This window comes from Scyliorhinus torazame, chromosome 20 (genome assembly GCF_047496885.1).
Source record: "Scyliorhinus torazame isolate Kashiwa2021f chromosome 20, sScyTor2.1, whole genome shotgun sequence".
In the NCBI taxonomy this organism is placed as follows: domain Eukaryota; kingdom Metazoa; phylum Chordata; class Chondrichthyes; order Carcharhiniformes; family Scyliorhinidae; genus Scyliorhinus; species Scyliorhinus torazame.
Window position 1 is genome coordinate 17244513 of NC_092726.1, and position 20349 is coordinate 17264861.

Genomic DNA, 20349 nt, shown 5'->3' on the forward strand with positions numbered 1-20349 from the left:
CTGTTGATAGGCAGGTGGGCGTGTAATGTAGATAAAGCTGAAGTTGCTATGCTCTGATCTTCCATCAGCTTCTTAAACAGCATCTTATTGCCTGGCTCACTTTGAACATCATGAAGTCTCTATGCTTGGGTAAATGTAGATGCATCTCACCAGAGAATATAAATTCTTGTCCATTGTGCTCTTTTGAAAATGTGGTCAGTGTGAGTTATTGCCAAACAACCTCTCTGGCACTGAATGTTAACTATTACCAGTGAGAGTCTCATTACTGCAGATTTTAATCGTTCGAGATTTGAAAAATGATGGCTGGGATTCCCTGGTCCCACTGTGGCTGACCCACCTTGGGGGGATGTGGCGGAGCCAGCCAAAAGTCCACTGAGTTTTGGAAGGACCGGACGAAACCGGTGGTTTGAAGTTCAAAACATTTATCAATAAATTATCTTTCCCTTTTGCCTCCTCTCTCAATCCAATATTTCTCTCCCTCTCTTTGTTTCACCTTCTATACGTGATTTGATCGTGAATGTATGCACGCTAATTTACATTTTCTCCACAATCTGGAAACGTCACTCCCCTTCAATCTGACTGGTTAAGAGGCTGCTTACTAGCTTGTCCTGTTCACTCAGGTCTCAAAGCCTGCTTGGTTGACTCTGCACCTAACACCTCGTAACGCTTCCATCCGCCACTACTGGCACACCTTGGCTACAGTGTCTATCATCTACAGGATGCACTGCACAACTCATCTAGGGTTATTCAGCAGTATCTCCCAAAGCCTCACCTCCTAGAAGGACAAGGGCAACAGGCACATGGAAACCATTTCATATCTTCCAGACTTGAATCTATGCTTGCTTATTGTCACTGGGTCAAAATCCTGGGACTCCCTTCCTCGCAGCACAGTGGGTGTACCAACACAGAATGAATTGCAGCGATTCAAGAAGATGCCTCACCACCTCATTCTCAAGGGCAATGAGGGATGGGGAATAAATGCTGGCCTAGCCAACGATGCCTGTGAATGAATAAATAAAAAAGACAAATTGGAAAATCAAACCTCGGACTCTCTGGTCTACATAGCTTATGAACACAATACATGGTCGGGAAGCATATTGGGGCAGAGACCAGATGTCAAGAGAGTTTTATCGTGTGTTGTGCACTGTGGTGAGGCTAATGGTGCTCCAAGTTCACGCTCCAGCAACAGATTCAGAGAGCTAGCACCACCACCAAATCAACTGCTGACATCAGTGGGGGTGAGATACAGCTGTATAGCCCAGCACTGTAAAAACCACACTGCCTTCCTGTACAGGTGGGATGAGAAACCATGAACTGCGTGCTTGAATTGGGCGTTATGATGCCTTACAGACTTCTACAGTGGCATTAATGAGAAAGTGTAAAACAAAATAATGACTTGTATTTCTGGCCGACTTTCACAACCTCATTATGTCGCAAAGAGCTTTATACCCACTGAAGTGTTTTTAAAGCAGGGCCGTTGCTGTAATGTAATAAACAAGGCAGCCATTTTGTAAATTTACATACACAGTAATGTGCTTTAGTAATGTTGCTCTTCTTTGAAAACAACCTTTTCTGGCCACCTGAGAAGGCAGAAACTTAGAAAATTAGGAAGAGTAGGCCATTCGAGCCTGATCCGCCATTCATTCTGGTCATACCTGATCATCCAACTCAGTAACCTGTTCCCGCTTTCCCCCATATCCTTTGGTCCTTTCGGCCCCAAGGGCGAGATCTAACCCCTTCTTGAAAACATACAATATTTTGGCCTCAACTGCTTTCTGTGACAGTGAATTCCACAGGCTGACCACTCTCTGGGTAAAGAAATGTCTCCTCACCTCAGTCTGAAATGGTCTACCCCGTATCGTCATACTGTGACTCCTGGTTCTGGACTTCCGCACCATCTCCCTGACATCAGGAACATCCTTCCTGCATCTACCCTGTCTAGTCCTGTTAGAATTTTATAGGTTTCGATGAGATCCCCCCATATTCTTCTAAACTCCAGCGAAAATAATCATAACCGTTTCAATCTCTCCTCATACTTCAGTCCAGTCATCCTAGGAATCAGTCTGGTAAACTTTCACTGCACTTCCTCTATGGCAAGAACATCCTTCCTCAGATAAGGAGACCAAAACTGAACACAATATTTCAGGTGCGGTCTCACCAAGGCCCTGTATAATTGCAGCAAGACATCCCTGCTCTTGTACTCGAATCCTCTCGCTATGAAGGTATCATTTACCACTTACTGCACCTGCATGCTTACTTTTAGGACTGGTATATAAGGACACAGGTCTCACTGCACATTACCCTCTCTTAATCCATAGCCATTCAGATCATAATCTGCTTTCCTATTTTTGCTACCAAAGTGGATAACCTCAAATTTATCCACATTTACTGCATCTGTCATGCATTTTCCCGCTCACTGGAGTGTCCTAAAGGAGGAAAAAAGGAATAAGATTTGCCTTTACATAGGACTTTCCAGGAGCTTTGGATACGTCAAAATGCTTTGCAGTCAATGAAGTACAACTAATGGGCCTTCAGCGAATGGCCACAAGCAGCAATGTGTTCTTGACCAGATAATCTTGTGATTAATGGTTCATTCTCGGGTGGTTGGTGACAAGGAGCTCACTGTCTCTCCTTTGCTTTGGTCTAAAGGTGAATGGGGGCGAAAGTCAAGAAGCTGCTGAATCTGCAACACACAGTGTTTTGAAGCGTTCCTTAAGTCACATTCCGGTGTCTGGAAACAAGCAAACGTCAGGACCTCAGTTTTTGAAGAGTGGGTTCTGTGTGAAACAGGGCATTGTGGTGAGTGCTTTTGCAAGGGTTATTTTCCAGTTTGCTTCTGAGGATGACTCAATCCGAACATAATGTGGATTGATGGTAGCTCGTGCATTTGACTGACATAGTTTCCAAACTCCAATACTGTGATAGAGAGGGCTCAATGAGCCCTAGTGTTTTGAGCATTGAAGTCATGTATTATGGGGCCTGTTGGCTCGTCTACCCGCTGCCTGGTAGGTGTCCTGAGCATTGCTGCCACTTTGAGCCGGCATACAAAAGCCTCGAGGCCTTACCGAAATGATGCCCAAACCCCATAATTCAGTGTGGGCTTCGAAGCAATGTTCAGCATATGAAGGCTAGAATGGTCAAGCCGACTTGAGTTTTCAGTTCACTGCCATGTTGCTCTTTGTTCTCAGTTACCCTTTGTTTCCAATATTCTTATACACCTTCAGTCAACTCATGAACTTACAATTAATGTTGCAGAGAAAAAGCTGGAAGAGAAGATACTTCACACTGGATGAAAATTTTTTCAGTTACTTCAAGTGTGAATTGGTAAGTTTAAATTGGGCGATGTTTAATGCAGAACCATTTCTACTTCTACTGAAGTGCACGTTTAGTTTTTCCTTCAGTTTTATCATTTTAAAATCATGACTGTTTTCTCGAGTTTCAATCAGTTGTGCCATCAAAGAGAATGGAACGCAGGTGTAATGTAAAATATTGATATGGATTCATCGAGCTCTCAAACTGCACTGATCACGATGTTGAGTTATTACAGAGGTCTGTGCACATCAGCTGACTGTGAACAATCGCCAAAGCCCACTTTTTATCTTTTTCTGCTTTCCAACCCCGTGGGTTGCAAATGTTATGACAACACAAAAAACTACCTTGTGAGTTTTGGCATTGCACTGATTCTGTGATTCGGAAAGTCCTGCAAACTACACACTCGGGAGACTTATTCAAAGATTGGAGTCAGCAGCACTGCTCCTTCAGTCAATTAACCTGGTGGCACTCAGTGTACAGCCACTTGGGAGAAATACAGGAGGGTTTGCATTGCCCAAGAAACACGCCAGCTGGACCCACTGCCTTTTCCAGAAGGAAAGAGCTTGCAGATTAGCTATGATCCCGTTGAATGGTGGACAGGTTCAGGCAGGATAGGTGGGCCAGCTAAATTATCTCCTTCTTTTCCAATGGAACTGGAAGAGAAGAAGACACATTAAATGGAATTGGTAAGATTGAGAGCAGCAGTAAGGAATAATTCATGAGGATTACTGTGAGGGAGCCAAATACAAAACCAAATAGTTGATGCTTGGCTGATCTTCCGCATCTCAATTAATTCAACTTCCTGGAAGGCCAACTCAATTTCCCTTCAACGTCATTACCACCTGTACCATTAAAAATCATCAGCACTCTGATTTTAGAACAAAATATCTGTGACAGTTAAAGATCACAGAAAGGAATGCAACAAACTACAATTAAATGTTTTAATTCTTTGCAGCTCTTTGTTTCATTGTTAAAGGACAACCCCTCTGCAAATCACCACTCAAAAATGATTCCAGAAAAGGGTTTTATGAGAAATGTGCGCAGTTAGTCGTGCTTCAGGATAGGAGTTCTAGTTTTAGTGACAACATCATGTCATGAGAAAGAGGAAAGCTTTGTCTAATCCACCTGATGAGCCTAGTCCCTGAAGGCATTCTTTTAGCCTTCATATTGCACTTGACTGAAATGTCTTTCTAAATATAAATAGTTTTACAGCCTGTGTTCAAAAATAGAGCTCGTGGAATGTTTCCTCACAAACTTCCATTAATTAAGGATGAGAATTTTTTTTGACTAATTCTAGATAAGGCATTACTCACATTGATTTTGTCCTTTCCTCCTTTTGCTCGTCCTGAATTAAATCAGGTTGGGGTTCCATGGGCGCAAACAATTCCCCAATACCTCACTCAAATGCCTAGTGTGAGTTTAGAGAGTGAATGCTCAAACCGTAAAACATTAAGGTTAATCCAGTTGCTCTGCGTCCCTTGCCAAGTGTAGAATCCGAATGGGAGAAGTGACAGGAACACACGGTAGGGTAAAAATGAATGACAGGTTTATTACGGTGCATACAAAACTACGAAAGACTGGGGAATGGATTCTCTGTTTTTGCACCCAAGTGCCGATGCCGGCTTCGGGACTGTGGAGTTTCAAGACACCAAACTCAGCGCCAAACCCTCACTGATTCCGGGACTGATGATGGGCAAGCAACAGCGCCGGGTAAAACTCCCGGATACGGCGCTAAAAACAGCCAGACAATGGCCGGGTCCGTGGCCTTGGCAAGCGCACGGTGACGACCAGCGGTCGCTCCGTACAACATGGCGCCGGCCATGCGCGAACCTGACCTGCCAAATACACCCCCACAGAACATCACCTGGCCACCCCGCACCAGTCCTCCCAGCCCTCGCAGATGCCCCCGCCCCCCCATCTGCCCTGGCTAGCAGCATGGCTCCCAATGCGTTCCAACGGCGTACGATGTGATCACGCCACTTTGGAGGGCACAGATATTTGAAAACCGGCATCACCCCTGATTTGGGGATCGGAAAGGATTCTCCGCCTGAATGCTAATTACGATATCGGCTTCGGGCAGCGGAAATTCCCGCCCTATAACACCTCCCACAGGTCAGGGTTTTTATACTGTGTGGTTTTCCCTTGTTAAGGGGAAACCCGCCCTCAAATACCGGGGGAGTTCATAATCAGCTGTTTAAGGGGGAAACGAATGGAGCACAGTCCTTGGCCCCCAAGGGTGTTATAAACACCAAGCATGATGACTTTCCAGCAGAATTGCTGGACAGCAGATAGAATCAGGAATGCTGGGCGTATTTTCATTCTGCTGCAGCTGCTGAGGCCCTGCTAACTCGATAGAGATCAGGATTTAAGCCTTTGGATGGCTTGACCTTTTAAAATTCATTCAGGGCATTTGTTTCCCATCGCTAATGACTTTTGAGGAGGTGGTAGTGAGCTTGCTCGGCTATTTGAGAGGCAAGTTAAGAGGCAATCACATTGCTGTTGGTCTGGGTTTATGTATAAGCCCGGCCAGGTAAATATGACCGATTGCATTCCTTAAAGGAGATTAATTAACCAGATGAGATCTACGATGATCTGAGGGTTACACGGTCAAATTGACGGGCAGCACGGTAGCATTGTGAATAGCACAATTGCTTCACAGCTCCAGGGTCCCAGGTTCGATTCCCGGCTTGGGTCACTGTCTGTGCGGAGTCTGCACATCCTCCCCGTGTGTGCGTGGGTTTCCTCCGGGTGCTCCGGTTTCCTCCCACAGTCCAAAGATGTGCAGGTTAGGTGGATTGGCCGTGATAAATTGCCCTTCGTGTCCAAAATTGCCCTCAGTGTTGGGTGGGGTTACTGGGTTAGGGGGATAGGGTGGAGGTGTTGACCTTGGGTAGGGTGCTCTTTCCAAGAGCCGGTGCAGACTCGATGGGCCGAATGGCCTCCTTCTGCACTGTAAATCCTATGAAAATTGCTGATACTAGCTTTTTATTCCAGATTTACTAAATGAACAGAATTTAAATTCTTCAGCTATCATGTTGGAATTTTAACTCACAAGCATTTTACATGGGGGTGGTGGAGGGCCATGGACCACTCGTCATTCCTGATCCCCACCCCTAAAAGGAATGTTGGTCAGAAGCCGACACACCTGGGAGAAGCCCGTCCCGAGCCAGAACAAAATGCAGGCGGGCTAAATTGGTTGCGATTTGGATTTGTACCCCTCAGTTGGAGGCAATCCTGCCCTCAGCAGCTGCTGACCAATCTGATTGACCAGCAGCCCCAGCAGTTATTTTTTTCATCCATTTGCAGGATGTGGGTGTCACTGGTTGGCCAGAATCTATTGTCCGTCCCTAATTGACATTGAGAAGGTGGTGGTGAGCCACCAGAGTGCTGTTAGGGAGGGAGTTCCAGGATGTTGACCCAGCAACAGCGAAGGAGCGGCCAATATAGTAGACCTTGCAGAACCCAATCTGAACATCAGTAAGCAGATTATTGCTGAGTAAGTACCCCTTCATAACACTGTGGACCATCGCTTCCATTAGTTTGCTGATGATTGAGAGTGGACTGGATTGGATTTGTCTTGTTTCTTGTAGACAGGACATACCGGGGAGATTTTCCAATTTCTGGGTAGATGCCAATGTTATAGCTGTATTGGAACTGTACTGGCTCCCCTATTGTTGAGGATGGGGATAATTATACCTCCTTCTCCAGTGAGTTGTTTAAATTTTCTCCCACCATTCAGAACCGGATGTGGCAGGACTCCAGAGCTTCGATCTCATCCATTGGTTGTGGAATCACTTAGCTCTATCTATCGTGTCGTTCTTCAGGATTTAGCCTGAAAGTAGTCTTGTGTTGTAGCTCACAAGGTTGACACCTTCTTTTGGGTTTGTCAGGTGCTGCTCCTAGCAAGCCCACCTGCACTCTTTGTTGAAGCAGGTTTGCTCCCCTGGCTTGATGCTTATGGTAGAGTGGGGGATAGGCCATACCGTTTTGGGAACCAGCTTGGGAGTTGGACAAGACGATGGTAAGCTAGGCACTGACATGTTTTATGCGCCAGTACCCCACCCCCCTGCAATCGTGGCTGGGACATGTAAAATCCAGCTCATATTTCTGGACTACAACTCCAGTAACATAACTGCTACATTACCCTACCCCTAAAATGGCACATGTTTACTGCAAACAAAAAACATTTCAACATCTATTTTAAAAAAGACATCTCATTGTTAGATTTAGAACTGATTGTGTGATTTGAATCCTGCCTTTTCAGGAAAAAGAACCACTTCGAGCAATACCACTTAAGGATATACAGAAAGCCCAAAACTGTAGCTGCAGGTAAACAAAGTTACTTGTTGGAAAAGTTCTGTAAATTAATTTTATCCAGATTATCACACTATTCCAGAACTCAACATTTTCTGGCTTTGCTTTGACAAAATAAATCTCACCTTTCATCTTAACTTATTTTGTCTTTTTTTCCCCGCAGTCAAGCACTGATGAGGGATAATTTGTTTGAAATAGTCACAACGTCTCGAACTTTCTACATTCAGGTAAATCTATCAAAAATATTACTCCACCTGAGCACCTGAGTGTATTTAACTCTGATTGGGGCCAACTAAAAACACAGGCAATCAATGTATTAAAAAAACCAAAAACTACACAGAAGCCAACTCCAAGTATTGAGCGATCAAAATGAATGCGATCAGTGCTTTTTTTTTCCAAGGTTCAGCGTCAGCTTCTATGATAATTTCTAACACCTGTCCAGAAGGTGAAATAATGCATGCTCTGATTGACAGCATCAACAACTCAGCCACATCCGACTGCGAGCAGAGAATAAAACGTCACATCACAGAAGGAAATCACTTGACCCATCCATTGTGCCTCTGCTGCACTGTGAACAGAGCGTGAATCTGTTTAGTTAGAATATGTGAAGTTGGTTGCGATGCCCAGTTGAATTGTTGAAGGGGCCATAAAATGTTTAAAAGCAATTTTATCTGGTCAGTCACTGAGGAACCGGATGCTCCCTCACTCCTACCTATATACAATGTCCCTTTTGTCAACTGAACAACAGTCTTGTGGCTTAAGACACCAGCTCAAGAAAAGCAGTTGGTCAATTCATGAATTTCAAGAAGTTTAGATGCACTCCACAGTATGTACTTAATCAGGCAGATCAAATTCATTTCTGGCTGCCAGCTTCTATTGAATTTTTGAGTATGTTTCTAAACAATGACCCCAAGGTACTGAAATGTTCTGAGAGTCATTTTCGCCATGCAGCCACTGAGATCTTGATAGCTGCAGCTGAGAGCAGGCAGAAAACCAGGGCTCACCTCATCAACCCCTGCACTTCCCAGTTGTCATGGACCCATTCTCAACCTTAGACCATTAAACTATAACAGGCTGGAACTAGGCTTGTCCCAAATGGGCTTCTCAGCCAATTGCCTGCCCCAGAAAGGACTGACGAGGCAAAAGAACCAATCACATGATAAAGAGCGATACGACCTACCTCACAAGATTCGGTATCTCCTCAAAAATCCCTCAGAACCTTCTGGTCCATTCCCCAAACTTTAGCAACAGGGAGTTCCCAGTTGTATTCACCATTGGTGGATTCCACCACAACTACAACAACACCAGACTGGTTCAACTCTTCAACAGAGACCAGTGTTGCTCTTTGAAAACTGTCAAGACAAAATGCCACATAGACTCCCAACTCGGCAGCATGTGCAGATAAAGCACACTGCACACTAGCACAAAAACACCGTATCACCCTGAGGGATAGAATGGCTGCAGGCTGTGTGCACGATATACTGTCAAAGGGATCAACTCATTTCAGCGGCATAGTGGAGAGAGTAGGAATTGTGGAATTTAACCTCATTCAATTAGATTGTGGTTTATCTGTGACCTAACCCCATATACAATGGCCGTGGTTTCAGGAAAAAAATCAGAGTCCACTGACTTAGCTCGCCAGTACAGGAAGACCACTCACTCGCGGTTCGGGGTGCCATACGAAAAGGCGGCCCCGATCTTTTGACTCCCCCTCAGCATCCCCACCACAGCCTCCGAACCCCCCCCCCCCCCCCTTGCACCCAAGCTACCTCTTCTGGGGTCCTCGAGCCACCCCCCTCCCCCCCTCCTCCTCACTCATCCGTTAATGGCAAGGCCCCCGGGCCTGACCGCTGGCACCCAGGCATCTTGGCACAGGCAGCCTGGCAGTGCCCCTGCCAGTCTTTCAGTGTCCCTGACAGCCTTGCATTGCCACCTGGGTACACTGGCAGCACTACCAGGGTGCCAGGCTGGCATTACCAGGGTGCCCAGCTGCCAGCGAGAGTGCCAGGGCACCACCCTGCCGAGCCTGACCTCCCAGGGGTCTCCAATGGACTGGGTGATTCACTCCCCACCCCCCCCCCCTCCCAGCTGCCATTACATCAGGTCCACATTTGTGTGGACCAGTACTAAACGGCGCCCAGTCTAAGCCTCACTGGGGAGGTCGTTAGTTCCTGGGCCCCGGGAGAATACGGCGCGCACATATTTAAATGAGCCTCTAATCTGGATCACGCCCAGTGAGGGCGAAATCCAAACGTCTTGTGAAGTTTGGTTGAATCTCGCGAGAGGTCTCAAGCGTAATGAATCTCGCGAGATTCAGTGGCCTCATCCTGTCACCAAGTCAGGCACGACAAGGCCGGCAAATCCTACCCTGCATACCTCAGTCTAGCTCCAACATTTTCTCATAATATGCAGGCTGGTGCAGCCATTACTGTCAGCAACAGTGTGCTGGTATTCCCTCCCACCCCACCGTGATGAAGAGAAGCATCCCTGAAAGAAACTGGTGTGAAATACGTATGGCAATCGGAAATTGTGCTTGCTGAACTTTTGGCTGCAATACATCCCCTGGAACCTGTGGAGTACTGGGCAGTGTCGGGCTAATTACTGGAGGCCCACAAACCTAAGCAGCTCCATACAGTCTCAACCCCACCCATAGAACTGAATATGATCAGCCCTGCACTTGGACACAATGAAATGCAGCGCTCCAAAACTATAATACCCATCACCAAAGTCAGAAGAGCCTTGATGTCCTGCCTCCACAACTATTGTCAAATTAACCAAAACGTTGCGGTATTCCTGTGTGCACAATGTGCAGACTATCCGGTGTATTCCTTTTGAAGTGCCCCCTGCCAGGATTAATTGGGTTCCTAAAATAAATCTATAAACATAGTTCCAACACCTTGAACAAATTAATTCAATAAAACAAATTTCCTCCTGCACAGTAAATGGTTACCATTGGGGTTTGTCCTCTCAACAATGTTTTTCCCTTTTCCACCACATGGCCCCATTTGAAGATAGACTGTATTGTTGTTAAATAATATGCATCGAATTGTAACTTTACTCATGACTTGATAACACAAAATGCACCAAAATAATGGTGCTGAATGACATTTTCTGACCTGTCTCTTGCTTCCCTTGCCGGTCGTAGATATTCTTAAACTCATTTATACTGTGTGCTTCTGAGGCCTTCAGTCCAAGTATTTCATCCTTTAGGTGAAGAAGGTGCGCCTGAGTTCCTTTCTCATTCTCAATGGCCCTGAACAGAAAAATGTCAGGATGACCCAGCCGTGATTCCTATGTAGCTTTTAAAGGAATTAGCAATAACATGAGCACTGTCTACAACCTCCGCCAGGCCCAAAATGCTAAGGAATTACAGTCAAGGATGTCAGACTTTGTTATATCAGCAAATTCGGTGACCAACTTTTGCAAAGTACCACTTAGAGAAAATGAATAAGTCATCGGTTTATCTCTCTTTGGGCTTGGTGAAGGGGTGTGTTGTTGACTGAGGCACTGAGAAAGCTCCCCTGTTCTTGCTCCACATGAGCCTCCACTTGTCCTTTGTCACTGTGGTACCCTCAATAACGACGCTTAGAGTGTAAACGGTAAAGAAGGCTTTAATAGACTAAGAACTATGCTAGAGCCGAGACATGTGCTAACTGCTGCACAGCCCACAAGGCAGCCCCTTGTAAATGGCTCACAGATGGGCGGAGTCCCCAGGGTTCCAAGCCCGGTCTTAAAGGGGACATCACCTTACATGATGACAAGGCAGTAACCGTTCATCACAGTCACTCAACCCAATCAATATAACCTTTTATCCCTTTCTCCCTCATATGCATATCTAACTCCCCCTTAAATGCATTGATGCTATTGACCTCAACGATTCCCTTTGTTAACCCGTTCCATGCTCTTCCCACTCTCTGGGTAAAGATGTTTCTTCTGGATTTCCTATTGGATTTATGAGTGACTCAGTTATATTGGCTGCCCCACCCGCAAGTGGAAACATCCTCTTTACTTTTGCCTCTTTCATAATCTTAAAGACCTCTATCAGGTTACCCCCTCAAGAGCATTGGGCTGTTCTTTGAATGATAAGGTGGGACAAGGCATCGAACCTAATCTAAATCCTAGCATCTCCAATAGAACAGCAGGGGCTCAGTGCTGCACTGCTATGCTTCTTTGTATTCTCCAAGCAACTGATAGTACTTTCAGCAGATATTTTGCAGCGAGAGGTCAATCGCCCACTTTTTTTGATATTTAAAGGTGGTGCTTTGGAGTGATTACACTGATCAGCAGAAAACAGGGGGCGAAATTCTCCGTTATCGACGGAAAGTCCGCCGATCGGCGCAAAAAACGGCGCAAATCCGACTTGCGTCACGTCGGAAAAATGGGTCGATAGTCTCCGGCCCGAAATGGGCTAGCAGCGACGTAACGGGATCCGCGCTTGCGCAGTGGTTCACGCCGTGCAGCGTCATACGCGCTGCACGGCGTGACGGCTCATAAGGCTGCGCTGCACCCCCCCACCCGACCGCAACACCCGACCGCAACACCCGACTGGATGGCTGGCCGTCGCTCAGCCCCGAGGTTCGAGTCACGCGATGTGGAGGCGCTCCTGGACGCGGTGGAGCAGAGGAGGGACGCCCTGTATCCCGGGCACGGCCGCAGAGTTGCCCCACGCCACAGCCGGCGTCTGTGGAGGGAAGTGGCAGAGGCCGTCACCGCTGTGGCCCTGACACCACGGACAGGCACCCAGTGCCACAAGAAGGTGAACGACCTCGTCAGAGCAGGCAGGGTGAGCCTCCCCCATATCCCCCCTCCCCCATATCCCCCCCCCATATCCTCCCCATATCCCTCCTCCCCCATCCCCCCTCCCCCATATCCCCCCTCCCCCATATCCCCCCTCCCCCATATCCCCCTCCCCATATCCCCCCTCCCCCATATCCCCCCCTCCCCCATATCCCCCCATCCCCCATATCCCCCCTCCCCCATATCCCCCCCTCCCCCATATCCCCCCTCCCCCATATCCTCCATATCCCCAAGTGAATCCAGCCCTAACCTTAACCTCTGCAATGCACGCGCAACCGATGGCGTGCATTCATATACCTGCCTAACACTGTTGCCTTTTACCCCTGCCGCCCCCCCCCCCCACAGGAGAAGCGCGCACACAACAATAGGGAGCATGTGAGGACTGGAGGAGGGCCCGCTGATGAGAGGCCACTGACCGTACACGAGGAAAGGGCCCTGGAACTGGCTGGCGGACCTGAGGACCGGGAGGTTGCTGATGCAGAGGTCGGGGGCGTACTAGCGAGTGAGCCACCGACAGCCCGTCCCCATATCCCCCCTCCCCTATATCCCCCTCCCCCGTATCACCTGATCACTGCCTGATGTCTAACCATGCATGCTTCATTGTGTATCGCAGGACCAAATGTCCAGGCACCCATCCCCGCAGATGCAGACCGCCCGCAGGATGCCCCTCGGAGACCACGGGAGACGGAGAGACACGGACCCTCCAGCATGCGACGCCCGCAGGATGCCCCTCGGAGACCACGGGAGACGGAGAGACCCGGACTCTCCAGCATGCGACGCCCGCAGGATGCCCCTCGCACACCACGGGAGACGGAGAGACCTGGAGCAACAGGGAGACGACACCCCCGTCATGTGCGGGAGTGACCACCCAGTGACGAGGGGGGCAGGACACCACTACCCAGGACACCACTACCCGGGACAGCACTACCCAGGAAGACGAAATACCGGACAGTGACTCAGAGTGGATGGGTGGAGACGAACCCCCACCCCAAAGTGCCATGGACTCAGAGTGGGATGAAGAGCACGACACAACGCCACTGCTGTCACCAACACCCTCCACCATCGCAGAAACACTCACCACGGTTGGGCACTTTAGTGATGAGGCGTCTGGTACACTCACTGGTGCGCACAACACAGCCGTCCCGGTACAGCAGGTGGAGGTAGGAGCAGCAGAGGGACCGGGCGGTCGGAGGGCAGCCCAGCCCAAGCGAACATCTGCCGCCCAGATGGATCCCGGGTTCCTGCAGTTACCACACCCACACATAGATCCGATGCAACCACCGACCCGGAGACGAGCGAAGAGGGTGACGGGCGGCTTGCGGTCGCAGGTGGAGGAGTCCACCCGCGTCCAGGAGCTGGGAGTGGTGCCGGTCATGCGTGCCACCCAGGCTGACACCGCACGGGTGGCGTCCGCGGTGGAGGCAATGGGTGCGACGGTGTCAGACATGGGGAACGGTTTGCGAGGCCTGGGGCCTTCCGTGCAGGTGGCGTCTGTGGCCCAGGACATGGCTGCCCTCTCACAGGAGGCCATGAGCCAGTGCCAGCGCCAGATGGCAGAGGCGCTCAACGCCATAGCCCAGTCTCTGCAGGCCATGGCCCAGTCTCAGCAGGCCATGGCCCAGTCTCTGCAGGCCATCACTGAGGGCATCGGCGCCAGTGGCCATGTGCGAGCCGGCGTCGCACTGTCACAGACAGGGTTTGCCAACCCCCTGGGCTCCATGGCTGCAAACCTGCAGACCCCTGTCGATACCAGCACGGGCCTCCAGGACTGGCAGCGACAGATGTCGGGGGGGCGTCCGTTTGCATCCCCCACCCATGTAGAGGCCTAGGGGCCATCGGGCACCCCGAGGGAGGAGGAGGTGGTGTGGTCCGTCCCGGCTCCCTCTGTAGGGGAGGTCCCGGTACACCGCGATACCTCGGACTCCCCCCCTTCCGTCCCAGGTGCATCGGGTGGGCAACGGGCAGGACAGGCTGGCAGCTCGCCATCCCAGTCACCCGGGCCGCTGCCTGGCCCATCTAGGCCAGGACGCCCCAGGAAACGGCCGCCAAAGGGATCCAGTGTCAGAGGGCAGGAATCACAGGAGTCCACCTCCAGTTCTGCTGTACCGTCTGGGGAACCACGTAGACGTAGTCAAAGGGCCCGTAAGGCCAAACAATTAGACACTGAGTAAGTGGGCACCTACCGAAGCTGCCTTTGTGCTCTGTCCAAAGTGTGCGGGGGTGTCATGTACGTTGAGCGCAAGTGTGTGTGTGAGGGGTGGTCTTACCTCAGCCCCAGGTGAGTCTGCCCCCTTCCCCTGGGCCACCATCAACATCCCCCGGGCAGAGGACGGGACCGTGCGCTGCAGTGTCACAGCCGCATGCAGGGATGGTCCGGGTGGATGGTGGTACTGTGGCCATGGGTCAGACATAGTCCAACGATGTAGAGCCAGGAGCTCATCGGAGGCGGGTTGTCATCATCCTCCATGGCCTGCGATAGACACGCGTCCACCCGCAACTGTGTGAGCCCGGCCCGTTGTGCCGCAGGTGGATCGGCAATGGGGTGGGTGGCGTTGGGGGTGAGGGTGCTGGGTGGTGGATGGGTGGGGGGTGTGGGTGGTCGGCTGTTGCCATGGTGTGCGGTCTGTGGCCATACTACCCGATTCCCACGCCCATCTAGTCAGTGAAGCGGGCGTCTATCAGTCTGTCCCGTGCCCGCTGGGCCAGCCGGTAACGGTGGACAGCCGCCCGCCTGTGTCTACCCCGTCTGCCCTGACCATTGCCCCCATCCCCCTCATCTGGGGAGGACTGGGCCTCTTCCTGCTGCTCCTCCACTCCGCCCTCCTCTGCCTGCGGCACATCGCCCCTCTGCTGGGCTATGTTGTGCAGGACGCAGCACACCACAATGATGCGGCCGACCCTATCTGACCGATACTGGAGGGCGCCCCCAGAGAGGTCCAGGCACCTGAAACGCATCTTCAGCACACCAAAGCACCTCTCGATCACTCCCCTTGTCGCTACATGGGCATCATTGTAGCGGTTCTCCGCCTCATTGCATGGCCTCCGTATAGGCGTCATCAGCCACGATCGCAATGGGTAGCCCCTGTCGCCCAGCAACCAGCCCCTCAGCCGGGGATGGCGTCCCTCGTACATGCCGGGGATGGATGACCGCGACAACACGAATGAGTCGTGTACACTGCTTGGGTGATGGGCGCAGACGTGCAGGATCATCATGCGGTGGTCGCAGACCACCTGTACGTTCATCGAATAGGTCCCCTTCCTATTAGTGAACACGGCCCTGTTATCTGCAGGAGGCCGCACGGCGACGTGCATCCCATCGATCGCGCACTGGACCATGGGGAACCCGGCAATGGCAGAGAAGCCCACGGCCCGGGCATCTTGGCTGGCCCGGTCCACGGGGAAGCGGATGTAGCGGTGCGCCATGGCATATAGGGCATCTGTCACTGCCCGGATGCACCGGTGCACCGATGTCTGCGATATGCCAGACAGGTCTCCACTCGGTGCCTGGAATGACCCCGTTGCATAAAGGTTCAGGGCCACCGTAACCTTGATGGACACGGAGAGAGGGTGTCCCCCGCCAGTGCCACGCGGTGACAGGTGTGCCAGCAGGTGGCAGATGTGTGCCACGGTTTCCCGGCTCATCCGGAGTCTCCTCCTGCATTCCCGGTCCGTGAGGTCCTGGTATGACTGCCGGGGCCGGTACACACGGGGCGCCCTCGGGTGCCTCCGTTGCCGTGGGGCCGCGACGTCCTCCTCCCCCTCCTCGTCCTGTCGGTCAGGTGTCCCTCCAGCCTGGGCGGCTGCCACCTGCCCCTCTGCGGCAGCCTGCGCCGCCTCTCTGGCACGCTCCTCCTCCTCATCCAGGGCAACATAGACATGAGCGGCTGCCACCACGGCGGCCAACATCGCTGGATGATCTGAAAACATGACGGCCTGGTGGGGGGGAGGGGAATGACGACATGTCATCATTGCCCATATCCCCTCCTCCCCCCAGCCAGGTGGCATGGACCGCATGGGTCCAACTGTTGGAGGCTGGCACCTGGCCAGGTGGACCAACTCACTTGCCCTCCCATCCCCCTCCTCGGCACGGACCCCCCCCCCCCCCCCCCCAACCTCCACCCCAGCACGGACCGCCCTCCAACCTCCACCCCAGCACGGACCCCCCCCCAACCTCCACCCCGGCACGGCACGGACCCCCCCCAACCTCCACCCCGGCACGGCACGGACCCCCCAACCCCCACCCCGGCACGGCACGGACCCCCCCCCAACCTCCACCCCAGCACGGACCCCCCCCCCAACCTCCACCCCAGCACGGACCCAACCCCCAACCTCCACCCCGGCACGGCACGGACCCCCCCCCCCAACCTCCACCCCAGCACGGACCCTCCCCCAACCTCCACCCCAGCACGGACCCCCCCCCAACCCCCAACCTCCACCCCAGCACGGACCCCCCCCCAACCTCCACCCCAGCACGGACCCCCCCCCAACCCATAACCTCCACCCCGGCACGGACCACCCCCCAACCTCCACCCCGGCACGGACCCCCTCCCGGCACTCCCCCGCAGCCCAGCCTACTCTAACCCCCCCCCCCCCCCCCCCCCCCGCCGCACACACACACACACACAACCCGAGACACACCTCTCCTCACGCAATCAGACTGCGGCCACGCCATTGCCTGCCCAGAGCCAACCCCCCAGGCCGTCACTCACCTCCACGCTGGTCGGCGTGATCCTGGAGCACCGGGTCACGGCGATGAAAAGGAGGTTTCATTCACGTCGACGTGAACGGACATCACGTCGACGGGACTTCGGCACATCGGGAAGGGAGAATATCGGCAGGCCGAAAATCGGCTGCCTTGCGCAGACCCGTGACATTCTCCGCGGCAGCGGCGCCATTAACGCCCCTCCGACTTTTCTCCCTTCGGAGACTTCGGCAACCGGCGGGGGCGGGATTCACGGCGGCCAACGGCCAGAGGGTCGGAGAATGACGCCCCTGATTCACAAAGTGCAACAGCACCATGTGGTGGTAGAATAGCACAACTGCATGAAATCATGCCACAAATCTGTCCTCATGCTGTATGTACATCCTTTTGCTACCAGCAAGTTGCACTGTTGTACAATGGAATGAGGGAGCTGAACTTTACAAAGGGGGGATTTCACGTGCATATTTGTGCTGCAGATTTTGTTTTGTAAATTGTTAGTTGATCTTCCTTGACAAAAATTATCTTTCTGGTAACTGTATTGTCATTTCCCCCTCAATGACTTTGTAAAATAAGTCCAAACGCCTTGAGCAAAACTGTAATGTAAAAAAAAAACTTTCTTTGAATTGCACCAAAGTAGATGATTACCATGGTTATTTGAGGCAACCCTGTTCAACATAATCCATGTTCTGTCCCACTTACAGGCCCAGATTGTTTTCCCCGTGTTCCAAAATATTTCATAACAGAAGAATGAATCACTTTAGTCTCTGTTGCTTTCTTTTCGCCAACTCTTTTTGCTACAATTTTGGTCTTTTTTTGACAGCTGATGGACATCTGAGTGGGGGAATGAGAACCACCAGCGGCTGGATGCTGCTTCTGGTGGGGCCTGCAGGAAAAGTCTGGTTTTGGGTGGCTCCACTCCTATTCTCCGTCATTTGACTAAACTAGATTTAAACAGCCAAGATATAAAACAGCCAAAAACCAAGGTGCAAAAGGAAGCAGAATCTGGGAGACAACAGCTTGTGGAACTTGCATTGAACAGTCTTTCGGGTTCAATCCTGGGCCTTGTTTGACAACAAATGTAGTCAACATTTGTCCAAAGTGAGCAGCATTCCTGCCAGTAAAGGTGACGCCCATGATCCAAATACATGTTTCAGTCTACATCGCTGTCACCAGCCCTGTCTCCAAGTGCAGCACAAATGCAAAGTAGTTTTTAGTTTAAGGTAGAGACTGCCCAGGTCTCAGCTGCCAGTCAATTGAAATGCTTGTGCTTTGTGCCCAGCATGTCAGTTGGAAAAACACCAGCCAACGCTGAGCGTTGTTCGCACATTATTTCAAAGTGGGTCCAGCTGTTTTCAAAACCACTGGTCCTGCAGCACGGGAGAAACCGCCAGGTTGGTCCAATCTCTCCAGGACGCAGTTCTGCACTTTAATTGTAGCATTGGGCCTGTGTTTCGTACCAAAAACGTCAAAGACCTTTTTTTTCAGAAACCACACCTTCAAGGGCTGTTGAATTGTTGCAATTCAGAAAAAGGCCAATTCCAGTTACCGGAATAGGTGGGTGGGTGTACCCCAAATGAAAGTTCCTGAGGGAGACCACATTCAGCAGCAGTCAATCTATTTAAAGCTTGATTTCCAAAGATCAGCAGTGCTATTTCCTGGCAGGCACAGAATACCACATAGCCAGAAATCTCCAGCAGCAAGACTATAATTAACTCATTCTATGTCTTTCAATATTAAGAAGTCTCACAACACCAGGTTAAAGTCCAACAGGTTTGTTTCAAATCACTAGCTTTTGGAGCACTGCTCCTTCCTCAGGTGAATGAAGAGGTAGGTTCCAGAAACATATATATGTAGACAAAGTCAATGATGCAAGACGATACTTTGAATGCGAGCATTTGCAGGTAATTAAATCTTTACAGATCCCGAGAGAGGGGTAATCCCAGGTTAAAGAGGTGTGAATTGTCTCAAGCCAGGACAGTTGGTAGGATTTCACAAGCCCAGGCCAGATAGTGGGTGGGGGGGGGGGGGGGGATGTAATGCAACATGAATCCAAGGTACCGGTTGAGGCCGTACTCAAGTGTGCAGAACTTCAACCGGGATCTTGGATGGCAGTAACCCCATTACTTCATTTGTATGGGGCAGGGGCAAATCTCAACAGGAAATGTACCGGCGTACAAGCTGTTTTGGGACATTCCGCCCCCTTCAGCTTTCCCACCCACCAACATTCGCTCCCTTAATTTTAAATGATTTAATTTGCATTCTCTTTTCATTAAACTTGAAAAACAATATGACTTAAAATGACTTGCACTGTTTGATGAAAAAACTAAATTCAAACTTCTTAGTTATTCAGTTTTTCCCACTTCAAAGATGACATCAAAATTGTCCTTCACAACGTAACAGGCGCACTAAATGACCAGTCCTGTTCCTATAACTCCATTAGAATTGTATGTGATCGTACACCCAAACCTAGGGCCTCTCCCCCGCCCTATCCCCATAACCGCACCTAACCCGCACATTTATGGTCACTAAGGGGCAATTCATTTGGGTATCCAGGTGGCCAGGAGTTGGGGGGCCCTGCATAAGCTTAATTTGGCATGGTTGGTAGAGCAGATGGAGGAAGACTTTAGGAGACGGGACGTGTTGTCACTCTCCCTGGCGGGCCGGGTGCAGTCCATTAAGATGAGGGTCCTCCCTAGGTTCCTGTTTGTGTTCCAGTGCCTGCCCATCCTCATCCCCAAGCCTTTTTTAAGCGAGTAAGCAGGAACATTATGGGGTTTATATGGGCAAGTAAGACGCCAAGGGTCAAGAGGCTGTTACTGGAGCGTAGTCAGGACAGGGGTGGTAATGATTTGGAAATGGGTAATGGAGGGAGAGGGGCTGGCGTGGAAAAGATTAGAGGCGGCGACATTCGTGGGCACGAGCTTGGGAGCGCTGGTGACGGCACCTTTGCCGCTACTGCCGATGCAGTACACCACGAGCCCGGTGGTGGCGGCAATACTGAGGATCTGGGGGCAGTGGAGATGGCACAGGGGTGAGTTGGGGGCCTCAATTTGGTCCCCAATACGGAATAATCATAGGTTTGCACCGGGCAAGATAGATGGCGGATTCCTAAGCTGGCAACGGGCGGGAATTAAAAGAATGGGGGACCTATTTATCGACGGGGCTTTTGCTAGCCTGGGGGCGCTGGAGGAGAAATTTGGGTTACCCCCCGGAAACGCTTTTAG

The 20349-nt window shown here is 51.0% G+C and overlaps 1 protein-coding gene across 1 annotated transcript in view; it reads left to right on the forward strand.

Moving 5' to 3' along the window:
* Positions 1-20349, forward strand: part of LOC140396918 (pleckstrin homology domain-containing family A member 2-like) — a 152380-nt gene that overhangs the window by 117244 nt on the left and 14787 nt on the right. Inside the window, exons 7-10 of the mRNA XM_072485847.1 lie at positions 2650-2799; positions 3256-3324; positions 7577-7641; positions 7790-7853. Coding sequence (XP_072341948.1) covers positions 2650-2799; positions 3256-3324; positions 7577-7641; positions 7790-7853 — 348 coding nt within the window. The remainder of the gene's footprint in view (positions 1-2649; positions 2800-3255; positions 3325-7576; positions 7642-7789; positions 7854-20349) is intronic.